General features: G+C 38.1%; 1 protein-coding gene across 3 annotated transcripts in view; it reads right to left on the minus strand.

Moving 5' to 3' along the window:
• PAG1 (phosphoprotein membrane anchor with glycosphingolipid microdomains 1) overlaps positions 1-23,026 on the minus strand; it is a 98,134-nt gene that overhangs the window by 11,557 nt on the left and 63,551 nt on the right. For all 3 annotated transcript variants that reach the window (XM_081950827.1, XM_081950828.1, XM_081950829.1), the window contains exons 3-6: positions 10,232-10,438; positions 8,854-8,905; positions 6,772-6,868; positions 1,084-1,679 (exon numbers count right to left, since the gene is read on the minus strand). In XM_081950827.1, coding sequence (XP_081806953.1) covers positions 1,084-1,679; positions 6,772-6,868; positions 8,854-8,905; positions 10,232-10,356 — 870 coding nt within the window. In that variant the 5' untranslated portion in view covers positions 10,357-10,438. The remainder of the gene's footprint in view (positions 1-1,083; positions 1,680-6,771; positions 6,869-8,853; positions 8,906-10,231; positions 10,439-23,026) is intronic.

Below are 23,026 nucleotides of genomic sequence, written 5' to 3' on the forward strand. Positions count from 1 at the left end.
CATCATATTCTTCTTCATCCTCCTCCTCAGCATTATAATTGTACAATTCAAAGATCTGGCTCAGGAAAAAACTAATTTGTTTATCATTGGTTAGCCACTATCCTGGATAGCATTTTAGGGATAATTAACTTTCTCATTTGTTGCTTCTCTTTAAGGAGTTATTCAAATTAGTTTTTTTTAATGTTATTTAAAATGTGACAGATTGCATTTCTGAAAACTGAAATACTTGACACATTTTGATCTGTAATCTACTTAATAGACATTCATGCTGTCATAAGCAGTTGGACCTTTGAAGCAAGAATTAGAGAAAGTTATTTGTTTTTTATTACAAATTAAAACTGTGGATACACTTAAATCTAAAATTAGATCAGAAATCTGGAGGCCAGGGGAGAAATCCAATTGCAAGTTTTCATGAGCATTAATGAAAACAGTAGGGCATGAGTCATTCTGTCTTTTGGGAACAAATGTTGAAGGTTTTTGAGATATTGCAGAGGAGAGGAGAGCAAAAAAAAACATATCACATTAGCAAAATTCAGTTTTAGATTCCACCCCAGGATTCTCTTCTCTCCTACATTTTGTGTTTTATTGGCTGGGTAGATGTTGGACAACAGTAACACTTTGAATACCTTCTGCTCCCAATGCAGATTATCTGAAATATTTCAAAACAAGGGACAGACTAATTAGACTAATTAATGATCAGTTGGCAAGCATGTGTCTCCTGGGTAGATGCTGGAAAAAAACATTCATGCAAATGTCTCTAAAATTTTAGGAAGCAGCGAGTTTCAGTACTCTTAAAACTATCACCAACTGCATACGATTCCATGCCTTCCTCTAGCCACTTGAATATTATCTTTCATTTGTCAATGCACATGTAAACATTCACAGATTATATATATAGATCACACAAATACTGATAGTTCTGATCTTAAGATTTTGCATTAAGATACAAAGAAAAAAAATTAACTATACGTTTATATTTATTAATGAGCAACAGCGTTTGCCATAGTATATATACATACATACTTCAAGTATTTCAAATTACAGCTTCACTTTCTTATATTGGTAACACAAAATAACATATACCTTTTCGGGTTCATTAAGCCTTTCCATTACTTCCTCCTCTTCTTTGGCTCCTTTATCCTGTACATTTTCATTTTCATCAAGAAGTTTTATTGGTACAGGAGGTGGAGCTTCTGCTTCCACATCTGGAGTCGTACTGCTAAGAGGACTCTCTGAATTAACACTGTGGCAGCTTTTTTTATTTCTGTCAACAGATGCATATTCTGCCGATTCTGTCTTCTTCTCAAGAACATGATCTAGAATTCCATTAACCATCACAGTCGTCTTTGGTTTGCATTTCTCTGAGTTGGCTGCTGCTCCCAGATCCTTAATTTCCTTCACTGTTTCATACAAGCAGTCTTCTACTATGTTCTCTTGGGAGGAACTATCTTTCAACACTTCATAGGGCCCCTCCATTCCCAGACTCTGGTCATTTTCTGGATTTCTTGTGGTAAGAATTGTTTCTATGGCATTATTTGGAGGAATTCTAGGTAGCTCTCTACTCTGGTGACATTTTAAAGATCTTCCCAATGTGTCCTGTTGATCCAAAAGATCTGTAACGGAGGTTTGCACTTCTTCATAAGGTTGGAGAGAAGCAGTTGTACTATCTTCTGAAAGAACTAGAAGAAAATTGCATAAATACTTAAGTATAGGCTCATAAGGCCATTAACCTATATAGCATAATGTGTATCATTAAAAAAAAAAGATATTGGCACATAAGGAACATCTTTATTGCCAGACTGAAAATATTAATACAAGTTTATTTTGGTTTATATTTGGTTATTTTTCTTCATTTGTTAACTTTATTATTTTTCATTCCATTTGGATTCTTTTTGCTTTGGGGGTCACATGAGGTTTTTTTGGTATTGGATCTGTTTATTACTGCAGCATGTTTCCAACTGTTCTGGAAGGTTGAGGCTGAACTGTTTTGTCAAGAAGAGAAGTCATGGATGGAGCTGCTAACATTGGTAGAGGAAAGAGGATGAAATAGGCTAAAGACTTTAGAATGTATTGGTAAGTGTGAAAATTCATACTTGAAAGTATGAAATGTCGGCATTTTTATTGTATGTGGTCAGTAACTCTGTTTAAGATCACTCAATCTCTACTAGAAAGGGAAAAGAAAATTTCTTCCTAGTTAAAGGTAAAGATTCTCCTTGCATATGTGTGCTAGTCGTTCCTGACTCTAGGAGGTGCTCATCGCCATTTGAAAGATAAAGAGCCAGCGCTGTCCGAATATGTCTCTAAGGTCATGTACCATATGACTAAATGCCGAAGGCACACGGAACACTGTTACCTTCCCACCAAAGGTGGTTCCTATTTTTCTACTTGCATTTTTAATGTGCTTTTGAACTGCTAGGTTGGCAGAAGCTGGGACAAGTAACAGGAGCTCACTCCGTTCTGTGGTGCTAGGAATTCGAACCTCTGAGCTGCCGACCTTCTGATTGACAAGCTTAGCGTCTTAGCTAAGCTGCGTCCCTAGTTCCTACCTAGTGTAAATAGTTCCTAGTTCCACCGTGTCCCTAGTTCCTAGTTACTGAGATCAATTTCCCTTGCATTTTGATGCAAAGTCATTCAACTTCACCAGAATCTTATTCCTCATTGGCAGGATCTGTCGTGGTGACTGGGACAGTACCTTGTATGGTTATCTAGGATTCATTTTGGCTTGTATACTGTAATTGATATTTCGCTGGAATAACACACTATGTGTGGGCTTGAACATGACCTGGGTCAAGAGACAAAAACAGACCACAGGATTCATGAAACTATTGACACCATATTGGTGAATGGAATTTTCCTGGATAATTTCCCTTTTCTCCTTGAAAGGGAATTCTCTGGATTTAAGATTAGTGAATAACAATCCAACCTTTCTTTTCTAATGGGTTTAGTGGCAGACTGCCCTAGGGGAAACAATTAGGCTTCCAGTGAGGTTTCAGGCCTGGACTTGAGACAGAAATGGCATTCATCACTTGGGTGGATGCCTGTCAGCACGGGTGAAATGCTACCGGTTCGGACCAGTTCGCCCAAACCAGTAATGCCACCGGTTCGCCTGTTGCTACTGGTTTGAGTAGACCGGTATTTCCGATGATCAGCTGTAACACGTGACTTAGAATCATCAAATTCCCTGTTTTCTAGCTAATCTAAATTGCATAGCGCAGCGGATTGTCCCCTCGCTGTTCTACTTATCTTTGCAGACTCAGACGGCTTCAAAAACTTCCTTTTTTAGCACTGTGTGGGCGCACCTCGGCCGTGCATGAGTGCAAAGTGCACATGCGCAAGCAAACGTGTGCTCAGTAGCAAACTCACCGAACTGGTAGCAGATTTCAGAGGATTTCACCGCTGCCTGTCAGGACCTGGGGATGGTACTTTCCTACTAGTGTCATTTTACTTTCTGGAAGCATTTGATATCATTGACTATGTTTAGCTTCTGGATCACCTACAAGAGTTGGGAATTGGATACACTGTTTTACTGTTGAAGATACCCAGGGTTGGGTCAATGCCATCTGAAATGACTATTGCTTTATGTTATTTTCAAACCAGGCCTTTTCTCTTTTTAATAGTTTTTTATCCCTTGTGAAGGATTTATTTTTCAGGAAGAGGCTTATTTTTCGATAAACTAAAGTTTATTTAACAGCTTTGTCATGAATGGGCAAGTAAATCCAGATATGCTCAAGTAAAGCCCCCCCCCTCCCTCCACTCTCTCCTGTGATCATAAGATTGATAACTGATTTCCAGACACCGATTTGACATTACTTAGCAAGGGAGAGCAAGGGAAATATATCTAGATTTGTTCAGATAAAAGCTAAAGAAAACCCCTTGGCCCTGCCCTTGGTGAAAACCTTTATGCCAAGCAAAATAATATTTTTTATTCTTCTGGGAGACTGCATGTGAAAGAGATTGCAGGAAAATTAGGAAATCTAGAAATAGCCATATAGTTTTGGTGAGTTGGTTTCTAGGAGAAAAAGAGAGCTAAGCACTTCTTCAAGTAGGGGGAAACTATGACAGGAGCAAAAACTAATTTACTCTGGAATCAGAAGGGAAGGAGGATGGGAATTAGAACCAACAATACAAGGGATGAGGGCATTAAGGATGAATATTTGAATGAGTAGGAAATAGTGAGTGTAGAGAAATGGAAGGCCAATGATAAGGACAGAGTGAGCTGGAGGTGACATAAGGTGAGGAACCCTGGCTCTGAAATATCTAGAGCTATTATCTATAAGAAGAGGTTCTTCTAAAACTATGAATGAAGGGTTTAGGAAGCTATGTAGAGAAGCAATTTGGGAAATCTCTTCTCTCTGAAATAAAATGAAATTTACATTCTAATTTCTGGTTTTAAAGTACTCTAGTCTCCATTATAGATTCTTATATTTCGAATGTCTCTATTAATATTTTCAAAGTATTCCTTTATTAAAAGGTGCTTTGATACAAATTCCATTTCATAGGCTTCATACCATTTTAAGCTACCCGAGCTTTGAACCTGCCCATCAGACCTATCTATGCCCAGTTTCCCCATAGCATTGTGTGGGATACTGATGTTTGAGACAATGTTTGTGTTTATCCCTTATTTTCTTTTTCCTTTGGATGTGACATCATACTCACTGGAAACCCAAAACACAATTTTTACAGTAAATGTAAACCAGTGGTAGTCAACCTGGTCCCTACCGCCCACTAGTGGGCGTTCCAGCTTTCATGGCGGGCGGTACGGGTTTTGTCCGATACTGAAGCACTTTCCTTTTTAAAATTTAATTGACTTCCCTACTTTATAAATCACCATTACTGTGGACCCGGTGGGCGGTTAGAAAATTTTACTACTAAGAGAGATACAAAAGTGGGCGGTAGGTATAAAAAGGTTGACTACCCCTGATGTAAACAAATAAAATAAATTTTGGGAGCAGACAAACTGCTGCTAAAGCAATGTCCTGCATTCTATCAAAAATATCCAAGTCTATGATATTTACTTTAAGGAATTCGTCCCAGAATATCACTATGTTTATTTTAAGCTTCTAGAAAGAAAGGTTCTTAGCACTTTTTAAAATTAAGATACTTTCAAATGTGTACTCAACCAGGAAGAGCCTCCAGTTGACTTTCCAGTTATAAAGTGAGTAAACCTAACTGGCTCCCATTTCCTCACATACATTTACTTCTATATTTGTTTATTAGTAATGAGTAGAGCAGGGGTGTCCAAACTTGGGAACTTTAAGACTTGTGGACTTCAACTCCCAGAATTCCCCAGCCAGCTGGCTGGGGAATTCTGGGAGTTGAAGTCCACAAGTCTTAAAGTTCCCAAGTTTGGACACTCCTGGAGTAGAGCATTGATATTAAAGTTTATTACAGGTAGTTCTTGACTTACGACTACAACTGAGCCCAAAATTTCCATTTCTAAGCAAGATTTATTGCTAAGCAAGTTAAGTGAGCTTTGCTTAATGGCTTTTATGAGTTTACTTGTTTTTCTTGCCACCGTTGTTAAGTGAATCACTACAGTTGTTATGCTAATGACATGGTTGTTAAGTGAATCTGCCTTTACCATTGACTTTGCTTGTCAAAAAGTCACAGGATACTGCAGCTGTAATAAATATATGTCAATTGCCAAACATCTGGATTTTTATCACATAACCATGGTGATGTGGCAACAGTTGTAAGTGTAAAAATGGTTATCAGTCATTTTTTTCAGTGCTGTAGAACAGGCATCCCCAATCCCCGGGCCGTGGCCCACTCTCAGGCTGTGGCCTATTCGCAACCGGTCTGCACGACTGTGCTGGGGCGCATGTGCTCACGTGCAACTCAACTTGTGCAAGTTGAGCTGTGTAGCCAGCCCGCCACTTGTGTGACCTGGTTCCCCTCTCCCTCGTTGGGTCTCCAAGCTGCAAAGGTTGGGAATCACTACTGTAGAAACTTTGAATGGTCACTGAATAAACTTAAGCCGAATGGAAGTTGAGGACTACCTGCAATTGACTCGGGAACTGAATTGTCACACTATTTACGTAACAGGAAAAATCTTATCATAACATATACAGAAAATATTCAAGTCTAGAAGTGTATTTAAAAACTATGCAGACATACATATTTTTCCATGCGGAATCACAATAGAAATACACACTCTTCTTTTCTTCCTCAGCACAGAGTGATATCCTGAACTAATCATCTTGAAGAATCTCAGTGAAATCAGTAAGTTTTAAGTTGGTTATGATACAATTTCTGTAGCTTTCCTCTACTCTCATCTGGTTGTTTTTCTTATATTGTTATAAGGCTACTCAAAGTCTCTTCTGTAGTAGAATCCTATTTGTGGCTATATCCCCATTCAACTTCTAGTAGGCAATAAGAACAGCCTTAGTTTTATTAACTATTTTCAAAGGAATAACTAAAGTCATTTTTATCAAAACTATTGTTAACTATTAATAACTAAGTTTTTGCACTAGTTAGGGTTCTCCTACAGTACTAAGATCTGCAGGACTGTTAACCGTGGTACTGAATTCAAGTCACGAATCATATAGTACTGTCCAAGGTCCTGAGCCAGCTCTGTCATTGATTTGTATCAGCCAGCTGTCTTACATTGACATTTATCATCTTATCTGAACTACTGCTGTTCTGTAACAATAGTTACTATAAATGGAATCAGGATTGTCAGCTTACATCACTTTTAAAACAGTAGAGTGGCAATGTATATATTTATGGTGAGTCATCAAGTGCTGAGAAATCACATAATGATAATCTTACCATCACCATTACTGATTCCACCATTTTGTTCACTGCTTGCAATTGGATCTGTAGCCAGGCTTGTGACAGAGTGACTAAATGCCTCTTTATCTGAAGGCTGCAAAACAAAATGTGGATTTAAATGAACTGGTCAGGATATGAACATCCATTTTATGATTGATGGTAGCTAGCTAGCTGTAGATTGGTAGATGACATGTAGTGAGGATTGCAAAAATATCCAATAGCTACAGAAGATCTGCAGATAGTCTGAATCTCAGGACTGTTTCTCATCTCTCCTTAGAAGAGAAAGTCAGCCAACCTTCCTATAGACAGTACTTAAAGGGGAAAAATAGAATGAACGAGTAAGCGCCTTCTAAACCACATAACTCACATTGCTAATCTGTGCATCAGACATAGTTTCCCAAACTGTAAGGTGTTCCCCTTCAGGAGATCCAGGTACACTCCCGGAGAGGCGTGAAAAACTTTCTAGTTACATTGTTACATTAAGTCAAGCTTTACCAAAGTTTCATTGTACTGTTTTTATCGTACATTTGTATTTTATTGTATTGTATTTTATTGTTCTTGGATTTTTAGGAGAGATTTAATGTTAAGATTACCTGAAAGAGAGGATTAATGGTAACAATATTTAATGGGAGGAGGAGGAGGAGTAGCAGGAAGAGGAGGAGGAGGAGGAGGAGGAGGAGGAGGAGGAGGAGGAGGAGGAGGAAGAGGAGGAGGAGGAGGAGAAGATGACTATAAAGCACAAAACCTCTTCAATGTACAAGGGTGAAAAAAGTATATGCGGGTAAGTCTATTGTTAGCATGTTAATGAACTCATAAAAGGTTCCTATAATAAAGAATTTTCTTTACCAAAGATATATAACAATATTCTTTATGACCTTTGGAAAAAAAGAGGCTTATAAAAATGTACATCTTAAGATTTTTACAGTTTCTGTAAGTTTATGTGTATATGTAAATCCTTACAGTATATAACAATAAAAGTTTTTAAAATTATAGCTTTCTATATGTCTGTTCCTGATTATGTATGTATACCTGTCCATCTCACACCAGTAACAAATTATACTGCTGATCAGATATTAAAATCAAAATAAGAATCATTTAAAATTTGTTTTAAAAATATGTATTTTCATGGTCTTTTAAAAAAATCAAAATCACTCCTCTTAACTCAGCAGGATATCCCTCAGGCCTGAAATGATTACAGAGAAGAAATGTTCATGATGTCAAAATGTGCATTAAAAACACTAAACATGCTATTGAAATTCTGAGCATTAATTTTCAAATAGTGAAAGTTCCTTCTGTCAAGAGTATGCATCAGAATTCTTATTTTATATTGTTTATTACATATGGCTATTTTGATCAGAAAATCATGTACTGGTGTGCTAAGTGGGTATACCACAGGGTAAAACTAACTCATCTTGACTAGATAGTTGGTGTATCTTTTTCATCTATAAAATGTGGCAAATGTCATTTATCATTTTGTATAAAATGATAGTCCCTCGCACAGAGAGGGACTCCTCCAGGTGCCGTCCACCAGACAATGTCGGGGGGCGGCGTCTAGGAGCAGAGCCTTCTCTGTAGCGGGCCCAGCCCTGTGGAATGACCTTCCCCCCGATATTAGGACCACCTCTGACCTCCGCGCCTTCCGGATAAAGCTCAAGACCCACCTATTCCAAGTAGCTGGCCTGGCTCAACCATAGTTCGTTCACACTGCTCCTGACGGGTTTTTTAATTTTGTGGTTTTTGGAATTTTATTAGGGGATTTTAAATTGTGTTTTTAATTGTCTTTATTCATCTGCCTACCTCCTCCATGTACACGTATTCGTTTATTTTGTGTGTGTATTGTCCATATTGTATTTTATGTGTTTTTTATTGTACGCCGCCCCGAGTCCTTCGGGAGAGGGTGCGGCTAAGAAATAAATTTTATTATTATTTTATTATTAGTAGTATAAGGAGTACACAAATGCATCCTTAGCTTTGATTCATACCCAACCCTTAAATAATACTCCAGCTCCATAGTTCAGTCTTTCTCCTTCATTAAAGACAAACTATAGAAAAAACATTTTAAATAGCTATTTTTATTACCACATTCATCAGATTTTCATGGTCTCCATTTTGCTGCTCGAGCCTCTTTTCCCTGTAATAAAAATCAGATTTAGATATATTGTTAGAAAATCCACAATCAGTTTCAAAAAATCAGATTTATATAATGTAAATTATTACTAATTCTGACTTCTGACTAGTATTGATATGCTTATTACTATATTTTAATTTTGAATTCTGTATTGCTATTCTTTCAAATATTGCCACATGAAAATAATATAGTTCAAGCTGATGCTCTTTTCTATTCTTTTTTTGGCTGGTGTTGAATGGACATTAAAAAAAATCTGTCTTTTTTGTTGCCGATTCAGAATTATTTGGCAACCTTGATACCTTCAAAAAAGTCTTCATTTCTTAAATCTCATGTTATTAATTTCTTTCTACTATGAGATAGTATAATGGGGAACGTTCTCATTCTGAAGAGGTAGATGATATATATAATTTAGAGAGCAGTTGATGTTCTGAACTTCAGCTTTTTGACTACAACCAAAAATAAGTTCTACAGTCTGAAAACATTAATAGTACTCATATAATTTTATAAGTATGGCAATTCTTTTATTATCTGCTAAGAAAGCACATGTCAAAGTGAACACATTAATCTCTGTGTTGTTAAGAAATCCTTTCCTTTGGATGGAAATAGATTACACAATCTTTGCCAAAGTCTTTTGAAATTCTTAATCAGGTTTTATGAAAAGATAATAACCAAATAAAAAAGCTAAACATTTGTTCTAAATTCTCCATAACTCTTGCTATATGTACAGTACTTAATTTTTATTATTATTATTATTATAGTAGAACAGCCATGTTACTCTAAAATTAGAGCCCTGGCAGCATGATTTCTGACCAAGAAGGGGGGGTGGAGGGGAGAAAGGGAAGGAAGGGAAAACTAGATTGGTTATCAGATGTGAAATGTGAGACAAATTATGGATACCATAACTATTAAACCTTGCTGAAACCTTCTGAAAGTTCCTGAAACCTTTTGATATAAAATTTGATATTCATCAATTTATTGTTGCTTTAAAGTCCTGTTTTCATAAGATGATCACTCTGAAGTTTGTTATGGCATGTTCTGGGAGGTTGAATTAAAATTTGTTAGTTGGAAAAACTAACAGGCTCCTGAGTTTGTTTGTTTGTTTGTTTTTTCCTGATAAATAAGATTCTAGGCTCCTATTAAGGAACCACAATATAATATTTCCCTTCAATATATTTTATTCAATGATTCATTACAAATAGTCAAAGAGATTGCAATATCCCTGAAAGGAACTCAGAATAGATTGTTTCTTGCCCTTCACTTATTGGCTATTAGCTTTCCAAAGTAATTACATTTCTATTCTTTTTTTTTTTTTTTTGACTAAGTCCTTACCTGTCACAACCAGAGCAGAGAAAGAGGAGGAAACTAAACACCAGAAGCATTGCCATGGCTCCCAAGCTACCCCATACAATGATATGAAGCAGTCCAGTACTTAGGAAATTGCCATCAGGTCCCATGACGTAAAAAGGATGTGAAGATAGGAACGGTTGATGTGATTATTCGCAGTAATACTTGGCCATTTTATCCAAGAGAGCTTCTCTATAGTGGGTAAAAAAAGAGGGAGAGGAGAGGAAGCAATTCAAATAAACCATATAGACCAAGCCATAACAGTGAAAATCAAGCTTCAACAATATGTTTTAAAATATCAGTGGTATTAATCCTTATAGCATATTAAAGCTTATTAAATCAAGGCTTAATCTAATTAAAATGGACACTATCCTGAACCATATAACAACTGTGAATATCTGGTATTAAGAAATTGGCAGCTTTCAGAAGCTGAGAAGCAAGTTTTATTAGTTGACTTGTTCCAGGACCAAAACCTAAACAAGTCCAATTTAAACACATTTCTGTGCTGTAAAACCCCTGTTAATTTTAGGATAATAAATGCTAAAATTATTTAGAAAAAGAGGCGGAACTCAATGAAATTTGAAAGACTCCTTTCTCCTATATTCATTTCTCTTTTCCTACTGCTCCCACCTTGTCACTGTGACTAGTTCACACAGCAAATTGTGTAGTATGTCACCAATTAAACTGATCAGACTGCCAGAGATTGCCTCAGTTGGCAACTTCAATCGGTTGTCCTGCTTGAGAGATTCCAATTGCTGTTTTATAGTTTTATTTTTATGCCCAGTGTGAATGTTTTGAATTGTTTTCCTTCAGCTTTGCTTGATGGCAAGAGTTGTTCCAACCATGACCACAAGATGGCAGAAGTGGACTATAGATTTCTCCTGATACTTGAAAGCGGTTACATTTTCGTGTATTACCATTCTTATTTTAAGTCACAGTATAATTTGCAGCTATGATAAAATTTCACAGGAACAAGATTATTCTGTTGTAATCCATCAAAGTTAAATTACCAATTACCAAACATTTTCTCATTTGCATTTTACTAGATTAGCAATTCATACTAGTATACAACTCACACAACAAAATGTATTTTCAGTATTATCTCTGACAACAGTCCCTAGAGTTATTTTATACATTGCACAAAGGAAAATATGATTTTAGCCCATTCTTTATGTTTGTTTGTTTGTTTGTTTTGTTTTTATTGGATTTATATGCCGCCCTTCTCCCAAAGGACTCAGGGCGGCGTACAACATTAAAAAACACACATCCCAAAAGTCTTGCCACTTATGGAGAACAAGAAATGAAATATGTTTGAAGATAATTTTTTAGACAGTGTCATAAAGTCCCCATAAAGCTGACTCAGATCTAGGAACAGCTTTATGGCAAGAACAAACATTCTTAAGGATACACAAGAACGAAAACAAATTAAAAGAAGGAGGAAGGAGACCATCGGGCAAGGAATAACATGGAAGGAGAATATGGCTGAAGGATCTGACCTGCCATGCTACTTGGAGGACCCTGAGCAGGTTGAGAGTTAGAGTACCTAAATTTAAAACCAATATGCTCACGTGGAAACTCTTAGCAGCAGGGGTGGATTCTGGCAGGCACTACTGTCGGTTCGCTCATGTGTGCGCTTTGCATGCACGCTTGATGCATGCACATGCGCAGTGCAATTAAAATTGTTCTGCGTATGCGCAGAACTGAAAAACAAGATGGCGCCACCTATGGGGCCGCCCAGAGAACTGGTTCGAGGTTGTAGCAGGCCTGAGTCGCTGCCGGTTCCAGCGACCCAAGCTGCCAAACCATTACAGATTCGGCCGAACTGGGCTGAACCAGTAGGAACCACCACTGCTTAGCAGATAACCACATGCTATGTGAACGTGGAGAGACACAGAGCCAGGCCTATCTGCTGGTATGTTGGCTACTATCAGAAATATGTCCTATAATGACTTATTTTGGGCCAATGACAAAGCCAAGAAGGTGGTTTCATCCTGGCAGTTTAAACTTTGATCTAGACACCAAAAAGAAGAAAATCCTCACACTTGAAGAGGGTGAATCATTATCTCTTTCTAATCATAGTATGACTTTTCTACAATCAGATTTCGTTGAAAATTTATCTTGGTCACAGTTCCACTATGTATTCTTCCTAGAATATAGGCAAACAAATATACAAATGAAGTACCAATACCACTAAGGATGGACAGCTAGCGAGACAGTTTTTTGAAAATCAGTGATAAATATCACTATGTAAATTTATATTTGAAGTATATTATTATAAAAAAACCTGTAATGTACTGTTTTTGAAACAACTAGTACAGATGGCTAGACATACTAAAGTTATAGATATTTCAGGATGAATATTGACATTATCACCGTAATACCGAGGTAGAAATTTAAGTAGTAATAAAGGGATGATGGAGAAACTAAAGACTCAATAGCCATTGCTTTAATTACCTTGATGGCTCCAATGTTTAGAATGTTGATTGTGGTGAATAGGTGTAACATACTGAATAAAATAGCATTTAAATAAAGTGTTTTGTTATTGAGTGTTATTGAACTTTACATATAACGTAACAAATGTTAGTACTTTTTAAAAAGATAGAGGTACCTTAGGTTGCCCTGACCTCTATAGTGGTAAGTGTTTCACTGGTTTTTTGAACTGAGTAGATCAGGGGTGTCCAAACTTGGCAACTTTAAGACTTGTGGACTTCAACTCCCAGAATTCCCCAGCCAGCTCTGCTCCCAGAATTCCCCAGCCAGCTCTGCTGGCTGGGGAATTCTGGGAGTTGAAGTCCACAAGTCTTAAAGTTGCCAAGTTTGGACACCCCTGGAGTAGATTGAGGAAGACACAGAATTCTGACCCCACCCCTAGGGAAATTGTGACAATTATTTTTAAGATCACAATGTCACTTGTAAGTGTGGAGGGAAGTAGTTGGTTGGTTAGGTGTAGGTGGGTGGGATTTCTTATGCGGGAGGGACTCTCCAATACTCCAACTGAGAGGATATTGCTTGGCTCATACCATGTTTCCCTGAAAATAAGACAAGGTCTTATTTTCTTTTGACCCCTGAAATAAGCACTTGACCTTATTTTGGGGAAGGTCTTATTATTTTTGAGGTACAGGAGGCCTCTTAATCTTGGCCCATGGCCCGCAGATCATGTGATCCAGAGAGGGCCAGAAGGTCTGTCTCTGTTTCTGGTACACTCTTGCCAACCCTAGCATCACTGGGTTGCTGCTCTTTTTGTGGCCGCCACAAAGAGAAGGGGTGTGGTAGCGAAGGTTTATGGTAACAGCCTACATGAAGCCATTCTGTGTGGGGTGCGTGGGGCATGTTCCCCCCTTCCCCCAGGAAATGGCGGGGACCAGCATGCATGCGGTTAAATATTGTAGGGAAAGGCTTATTTTAGGGGGAGGACTTATTTTAATGCATTCGCTCAAAAGCCCGATTATTATTATTATTATTATTATTATTATTATTATTATTATTATTATTATTATTATTATTATTCAGGGGGGTCTTATATTCAGGTAAATAGGGTATGAGGAGGGTCAATGCTGTTCCTCTTTGTTGCTGCTCCAAATAGTTTTGGAATTTGCTACAGCAGTCTTTGGAAACATTGGTTTAATCTCAGATTTTTTTCATCCTAAATTTCTTATCTGATCATCCCTTGATAGTCAACATCTGAAAGGTAAGTTGTTTAATTCCACGGTAAATAAGCATGATTTAAAATGCAATACATAGAGATTAGTAGTTTGGATCTCATTGGAACTACTTTATAATGCTGATGGAAATAAAAATGGATGGCAGATACCTCTCTGATGTATTCATAAATAACACTGAAGGTGAAGTATTGCTTCCTACAGACTTCTCTAACTTCTTAATTAGCGTCTATAATGTAGCATTTAGTGATGTCAGCATTACCTAATAATTGTCCACAAGCATACATTATTGCTTAATTATGGCATATCATTCTCTCTTACTCTGACTCTCTCTGGAATCAGATAAATAATTACAGGGATTATGTACCAGCTGTTTTTCAAGACAATTCTTCCCACCAACTTTATGGTTTTAAACGGTAATAAACAATTGAATCCTTATGTGCCAGAAATGGGAACTTCATAGCTTGTGGATTGTGACTGATCTCTCTTCATTTTTGCAGCCCTCGAACAGCATTATGTTTTCAAAATGACAATTTTCAACAATACAATTTTTTGTTTTTCTTTATATAAAGAGTGACAGTAGGTATCTTCAGTCTCTGCTAGATTTAGTGCAAGTATTTTGCCTTTAAATACCTTGAGACTCCCACTTCACACATGAGAAAAGAGTGAAAATGTCACCAGACACGTGGCTATCATAAGTGGCAGACATGTGTAGAAGCAAAAAAATACTGGACTAAAACACATACGTGGTTGGAAAAGATGATAAAACAACATATGGACTTAAAACCTGAAACATTCCTGTGGGGGATTTTACCAGAAACTTATTGTAAAGAAAATGTATATTTGATCATTCATGTTATAACAGCAGCTAGAATTGTATTTGCACAAAATTGGAAAAGCAAAGAGATTCCCACAGAGGAAAATGTGATTAGGAAAATATTAGAATGTGCAGAAATGAACAGATTAACACAGGAAATTAAAGAGAAAGAACAAACTGATTATTATGCTATATGGGAACCATTTTATTGATGGTTAGAGAATAAATATAAGAATTTGAAGTAAAATTAGCCGTGTAAAAATGCATCAATAGAGTTAACATAATTAATAGAGCTAAATAAATTAAGAAGTGGATTTTATCATATTAGATATTTAAGGTATTGGTATTAAAGCGGAATAGATAAATAATGAATATGATTGGAAATTTGAATTGTTGCTGCACAAAATATTTGTATCCAGACGACACACTGTTTAATGGACGATGGATGGTTATATTATAATAAAGTAAAAACTTATAATAGAGAGAATAGAGTGAAAATCTTCAGTCTCTCCTTTTGTGGGTGTTGTTATTGCAATACACATTGGGGTCCTTGGCACCTAAAAAAGACCATGAAGCTATAACTTCAGAATGAATGTATGGACTTCCCATGAAGCAGAGATACCACTCTGAAAAAAATAAGATTTTAGAGTAAAAGGGAAAAAATGTTCTGATTGTTTATTAACTTGCTGTTTGGTAAAAAAAAAAAAAATCTCTAAAGATTACAGAAAACGTACAGTATATGTCAGTGCTGATGCTATATGTTTAGGCAGCTTGCAATTCAATTTGATGCTATTAGTGGTCCTCCCCCTCCTTTTTTCACTTTATTGATTAAAGTAATAAAAATGACCCTTTTAAGCTCATGGCATAATTTTCAACTTTATATATTATAGCTCCAGAGCTTTCTCAAGATTGGAATCATTTTCATGATAAATATTCTTTCTGGGATACTCTATGACTGTGAGGACAGCAGTCTGATGTTTCCTGACTGCGTGCATAGCAATTTTTATGTTTCCTGGAGACAACTGAGTATTACTTAAATCAGGGGTGTCCAAACTTGGGAACTTTAAGACTTGTGGACTTCAACTCCCAGAATTCCCCAGCCATGCTGGCTGGGGAATTCTGGGAGTTGAAGTCCACAAGTCTTAAAGTTCCCAAGTTTGGACACCCCTGACTTAAGTTATATAATGTCCATGTGGAAATCATCTCTATGTAATTAGGATAACTAAAACTTCACCACACAATAATTCTTGAAGCCCCTTCCCCTAATTAAACAAATATTACCAAATATGTGGGGTTCTTGGTGCTTTCTGAGCTTGGGGGTTTTCTTGCAAATGTTTCAGTACCAAACTAGGTAGAAATGCCCTCTAACACCTCAAAAGGTATTACCTAGTTTGGTAATTAAATGTCTGCAAGATAACCACTAAGCTCAGAGGACCAAAGACCCCACAGTTCGACCCTGAACTACAAATATTTTCTTTTATCATTATCAAATATAAATTAAAACGACCCGAACCATATCTTCAAACTTAAAAGAAACTTGCAAGAAAGAAAAAAACCGAAGTGTTCCAAAAGTGCAATATGGTTTAAAATAGCTCTTTTGTATCCATTTAATATGTGTGAACTTAAAAAATTAACACAATTATCTGTATACTTCAAATATTTCAGATGCATGCTAAAACAAGCAAACTACATTCTCCAAACTTTCCTTGTTTGCCGAAAGCTGATTTTGGAGACTTTCAGCCTCCTGCTGAAAATCTTCTGTATTAGTCATTTCTAAAAAGGGATGCAAGTATGTATATATCTCTGAAGCTTCCCCAACTCTCTAATTTTCTTAAATTTTGTAAAACATGCTCCCTCTAATTTCACACGAAGTAGGAAGCAAACTAAACAAGCCTATATAACATTTCCTTAATCTTCAACAATCTCTTTCAAAGAGTGGAGCTGAGAAGATAAATGGCATGGTTTAAAGAACTCTTCAAAGTTTTGAGAACTATATACTTGTACTTTTAGAAGGATACATTTAAAAATAATCAATAGTCAATCACTTCACACTCAAGACAAGAATAGTGTGCATTTGATCACTGAGATCTGAAATTAAATACATTTAACATAAAGTACTTAATTGAAGAATCTTCAGGATTCCAATTTTATTGCTATACATGTAGCAAATCTGCTCAACATTGCTTTTCTAAAATATTAATTATCCTTAATATTTTCACATGAAATAATGTATAAATATGGGACGCGATGGCTCAGTAGCTAAGATGCTGAGCTGGTCGATCAGAAAGGTTGGCAGTTTGGCGGTTCAAATCCCTAGCGCTGCGTAACGGAGTGAGCTCCTGTTACTTGTCCCAGCTTCTGCCAACCTAGCTGTCAGTCTCTGTTTTGGTTACTTGCTTACGGCTGCTTTGTTACGCTTGCTTACTATCGGCTGCCATAGGAACGGGGGGGGGGGGCATGGTATTGGGGAAGGGAACAATATTGTACTGGAGGAATCTTGTTCTCACCATCTTCTGCGCATGCTGGTGGCTGATGTTTGGACTTGGTCAAGGCTAACTGTCTCACATACCAACTTGATGAGGCTGTTTGAAGATGCACCCCACATGATACCTTAGGGCAGGGGTGGCGAACACGCGGCTCGCGAGCCGCATGCGGCTCCCGGCCAAAATAAATGAGGCTCTTTGCCTCTTGTCATTATTTAGTATACTGTGGCTCGGATCGCGCGCTCCCTTTCGGAAGCTGGGGAGGTCCTTTGCAGGCAGCTAGAACGGGCCGCCTGCAAAGGACTTCCCCAGACTTGCTTTGAGGAGCACGGGGCGACTGAGGCTAGTTGTGAAGCCCCAAAGCCCCCACCGCCACCGGAAGAACTGCTGCCACCTCCTCCTCATCCTCCTCTAACAGGCAGCACTGCCGGATTTGCTGCCCGGCGCTGCGGCTGAGATGAAGCCGCCAAAGCTCCAGCCGGCATCTCCGCGCGTGGCAGTGGCACCTCCCCTCCGCTCGGAGCAGCTGAGCTCAGTCAGCGCTGGGTTACCCCTGCCCCCTCCTCCTCCTCCGCCGTGCTTTTGAGGAGCCAGTAGGAAGGTGGGGGGGGGGAGCAGGGGAAAAAAAGCCTCATGGCTCGTCAAAAGCACGGAGGAGGGGGAGGGGGCAGAGGTAACCCAGCGCTGAGCTCAGGAGCAAATCTGGTGATTCTGTTGGAGGAGGAGGAGGAGGAGGAGGAGGTAGCAGCAGTTATTCTGGTGGCAACTCGTACTCGTCGGCATCTTCAGCAGAAGCCCTGCCCACAATGAAGAAAGCAAAGATGGAGCAGATCCACGCAGATGACGTCGCTGCAACATGACTGGAGGAGGAATTCTGGGAGTTGAAGTCCACAAGTGTTAAAGCTGTCAGGTTTGAAGACCCCTGGGGTTTTTTTTCCCTAAAGGGTTAGGGGTGCAAGGGTCTTGTAACTTGACAGCTTTAAGAGTTGCGTGCTTCAAATGCCAGAGTTTCTGAGCCAACATTTTGGTTGCTAAGCAGGAGCGTTGTTAAGTGATACTGATATTATATAACACTTTGAATTAAGTGGGTACCTTGAAGAAACATAACTTTGACTTTCAAATAATACTGATTTCGTTGTTGTCTTAGGTGACATCTGTGAAAAAAATTCGGGTGCTCAGGCATGAAAATGTGCCGCTCAAACACTATACTTTTCTGCTCACATCGAAAAAAAATTAGAGGGAACATTGCTTCCGGGTCTGTTTTGGCAGGTCACTGCGTGGTGTGGCTCTCTGACTCTCACAGTTTAAAATTTTGGCTCTTTTTGTCGAACTTGTTCGTCACCCCTGCCTTAGGGAGTTGCAGATTGGACACTGGGTTGGGGAATTGGGGGGAGGGTGCTGGGTAAACGTTTGATATGTATATGTTCCCGCCTTTCTGGCTCAGATCTTGCTTTCCTTTTAGCTGCTTTCACTTCATATCTAGTAAAAATACTTTATCTCTATTAACATGGAGTTGAAGTTTTTCTTTCTTGGATATTGAAGGAGGCATGCCTGACACTAGCAGTTCGAAAGCAGGTAAAAGATGCAAGTAGAAAAATAGGAACCACATTTTGTGGGAAGGTAAAACTGTTCCGTGCACTTTAGGTGTTTAGTCATACCAGCATCTGACCACGGAGATGTTTTCTGATAGCTCTGGCTTTTCGGCTTTGAAACAGAGACGAGCACTGCCCCCTAGAGTCGGGAACGACTAGCACATATGTGCAAGGGGAACCTTTACCGTTACTTAATGTATAAAGAAATCTGTAGCCAACTATTTCAACTATCCAGTGCTGTGATACTTGCCTGCCTTTTTTCTGCAAAAGGAAAACATAAAATTATAAACCTGAAAGAACAATTTGCAAGCAGTGGATTTTCTTACTTAAATGCCACAGAGCAAATATGATTATCAAATCTAATTATCTGCTGCTTATACAGTCTTAAAAATCTGCACAACTAATGAATAACAGTCTTTGCACATTTAATTGGGTAAGAGAGGGAGGAGAGAGAGAGATGGAGTTCTCAGACAGTTTTATATGTCAACTAATTTTGCAGTTCTGATGATCGCAAAGGGAAAATTTATAAGTATGCATGCACTCACAGATAAGAACTTCTACCACCTTTCCCTGAAAATAAGAAGAACCTTACATGGAACTGAACTTTATATTCTATTCAGCTGTAAGTCTCAGCAATAGGTGTCTTTGATTGGATAAAATATTTTATTTATTTATTTTATTTTATCCTGCCTTTATTATTGTATATAAATCACTCAAGGTGACAAACATACCAAATATTTTCCCTCCTCTTATTTTCCTCGTAACCCTATGAGATGGCTTGGGCTGAGAAAGAATGACTGGCCCAAAGTCACTCAGCCAGTTTTCACGCTTAAGGCAGGGACTAGAACTCACAGTTGCCTTGTTTGCCTCTTGTAATCCTTTTAGATTTTGCAAGCCACTGTGGAGTAGGTTCTAAATTTCATATATTACATTTTACTCTCAACTTTTCTTTGAGGACCTTGTATTTCCTTTAACAAGCTTGTATGGTGGTTTAAATGAGAAACATTGATCCATGAATGCTCATCAAGTTTTATGGATGAAGAATAATCTGACTCTGAAATTTATTATTTGAACTCAACCTGCTACACAGGATGAGACATTAAAGCTGTAGCAAAGGGAGAGAACAGCAGTGTCCTCAGTATCTGTAGAAAATACCTTTATATGTCTATTCTTGAAATATTTGAGATTTTCTGTGTACCAGATCAGTGGTAGGTTGCCAATTTTTTACTACTGGTTCAGGAGTGCTTGTACAATGAGTGCTTGAACATCCAGTTGGGTGGGCGGAATCTTCCGCCACTGGTACTACCGGTTTGCCCAATCAGGACCGAACCGGGAGCAACCCACCTCTGCACTGGATGTATAAATATATTATCTTAATATTAATATTAGTCATGGTGAAAAATCAAGAGTCAGCAAAGCAGGAGCTACAGAAATTAGTAACTCTGATACTGAAGTTGTTAGCCATTATTTTATTCCAGTTTATGCTTTCTCAATCTAGCTGTAACCTTTTCTGCTCGTTTTCAACTCAAGCAGTAACCAATTAAGCCTTTCTATGATCAGCCAAGTGCTAGAGAGCAAATTGGGCAAAGCAGGTATAAATATTCTGGCATTTTTTAAAAAAAGATACTAGGAGTTTTCCTATATTCCTAAGCGTCTTGGAATCATTACACACTTTTTTTTAACCCCATTTCTGGTTTCACTGCTGTCAATGAAAAATTCTCCCTCATCCACATACACAAAGCTGTGACATGCAGCTTTGGAAAAATTCAGCTTATCCCTATTGCAAGCATAAGAGGCTTGGATGGCTCTGAACTGAAGCAAGAGCACTGTCCTTTTTCAAATGAAATTTTGATTTTCCTTGACTCATATCTGCCTCGTCTAAGTGATTAGCTTCCTATTTACTGCAGCGTTACATGGAAACCCAGACAGCACATCCAGTTTCCTTGTAATCTTGGGTGGCAAATGTGATGATAGATTTGTAAAACAGCCCAGTAACATGAAATGTCTTTTGAAGATGCAGAGCACTACTCACTGGTTGTAATTGACAACATAATGTGTTGTTCTGTTCCATGATAAAAGGCTGAAAGTTCACACATGTTCAGTCTGTTAAAACACTTTCAAGAAAAAGTGTATGATTAAAGCAAACAATCTGCTAGGCAGCCCCTGTTCACAGAGCTGTGTACAGCAGACAAATGAGGAGCTTTTCAAACTCAACATAGAAAATTGCCTTTGCATTAACTGGCTTATGGCAAGGTTACTTATGGCACATTTGCCTTTAGGACTCAGCAGGTCTATACTGCAAGATATTATGTCAACCATCTGCTGAACAAGCAGAGCGGATCTCAGAGCCTGTGTGTCCTGCTTGGCTTGCAAATTTACCCACTGTGACTAAATACACATGCATAGAACTGATGATTAAAAACAGCCAGATATGATAATTCTAGGGGAGAATTACCATTTTCAATTCCAGAATTAAAATGAAATGGTCTATGCCACACAAGTCATTTTAGCAAGACAAACTTTGAAAGATAAGCTCTTTCTTAAGACAGCTTGCAAATCTGAGCATCCCACAGAAATTACATAATCATTACTGTAACTAGGGTGTCATTTTATGCTTAGCTGGTAAGCCTATGAAAGTCCGTTCCTATCAAACTGCATTAGGAGAAACTGTTTCCTTTGCCTATTGTAATTTTTGTTTTGTTTTCTGTGCTCTTTTATCTTTTACACTGCTTCATGTTCCTTCATAATCCATCTTAGTCTGATGGCATTTTTGCACATTGCAATTCAGAAAATAGTGCAACAAGGGATATATATTCTTAGAATTCCTTTTACAAACATATGTAACCTAAGAAAAATACTTCTACAGCTTTCCCAGAATGAAATCACCTTCTGATGCCCAGGTAACATCTGCAAATCCAGCCTATGTTATGTCACTTTGCTTACATAATAGCAAAACCAGTTTTGTCTAGTGGTTAAGTCACCAGGCTAGAAAGCAGATGTAAGTTCAAGTCCCATGAAAGTCACTCAAGTGACTTAGGGCCAGTCACTCTCTCTCAGCCCAACCTACCTCACAGGGCTGTTGTTGTATAGGGCTCATAACTGCACAATGTGTACTCCTTAATGGAATTATATTTACATAGAGGGAAATATACACTGGGATACCTCAACACTCTGTCTTAGGACAGTACTCTTCAATATCTTCATAAATGATTTATGAAGGGGATAGAAGAGGAACTCATCAAATTTGCAGATCACACCAATGTGGCGGGAATAGCTAATACTGCAAAGATAGGCTTAAGATACAGAAGGATCTCAACAGACTTAAACACTGGGCCCTATTTACCAAAATGAAATTCAATGGTGAAAAGAGTAAGGTTCTACATTTAGACAACAAAAACGAAATGCACAGGTACAGTATAGGTGGTACCTTACTCAACAGTAGTAACTGTGAAAGGGATCTTGGAGTCCTAGTGAACAACCATTTAAATATGAGCCAGCAGTATGTAGCAGCTACCAAAAAAGCCAACACAGTTCTAGGCTGCATCAACAGAGGGATAAAATTAAGACCACTTGAAGTGTTAATACCACTTTATAATGCCTTGGTAAGGCCACGCTTGGAATACTGAATAATGCCTTGGTAAGGCCACACTTGGAATACTGCATCCAGTTTTGGTCACCACGATGTAGAAAAGATGTGGAGACTTTAGAAAGAGTGCAGAGAAGAGCAACAAAGATAATTAGGGGACTGGAGACTAAAACATATGAAGAACGGTTGCAAGAACTGGGCATGTCTAGTTTAATAGAAAGAAGGACTAGGGGAGACATGATAGCAGTGTTCCAATATCTCAGGGATTGCCACAAAGAAGAGGGAGTAAAACTATTTTCCAAGGCACCTGAGGGTAGAACAAGAAGCAATGGGTAGAAACTAATCAAGGAGAGAAGCAACTTAGAACTGAGAAACTTCCTGACAGTTAGAACAATTAATCAGTGAAACAGCTTGCCTACACAATGTGTACTCCTTAATGGAATTATATTTACATAGAGGGAAATATACACTGGGATACCTCAACACTCTGTCTTAGGACAGTACTCTTCAATATCTTCATAAATGATTTATGAAGGGGATAGAAGAGGAACTCATCAAATTTGCAGATCACACCAATAGCTAATACTGCAAAGATAGGCTTAAGATATAGAAGGATCTCAACAGACTTAAACACTGGGCCCTA

This window comes from Natrix helvetica (assembly GCF_964273705.1).
Source record: "Natrix helvetica genome assembly, chromosome: 4".
NCBI lineage: Eukaryota > Metazoa > Chordata > Lepidosauria > Squamata > Natricidae > Natrix > Natrix helvetica.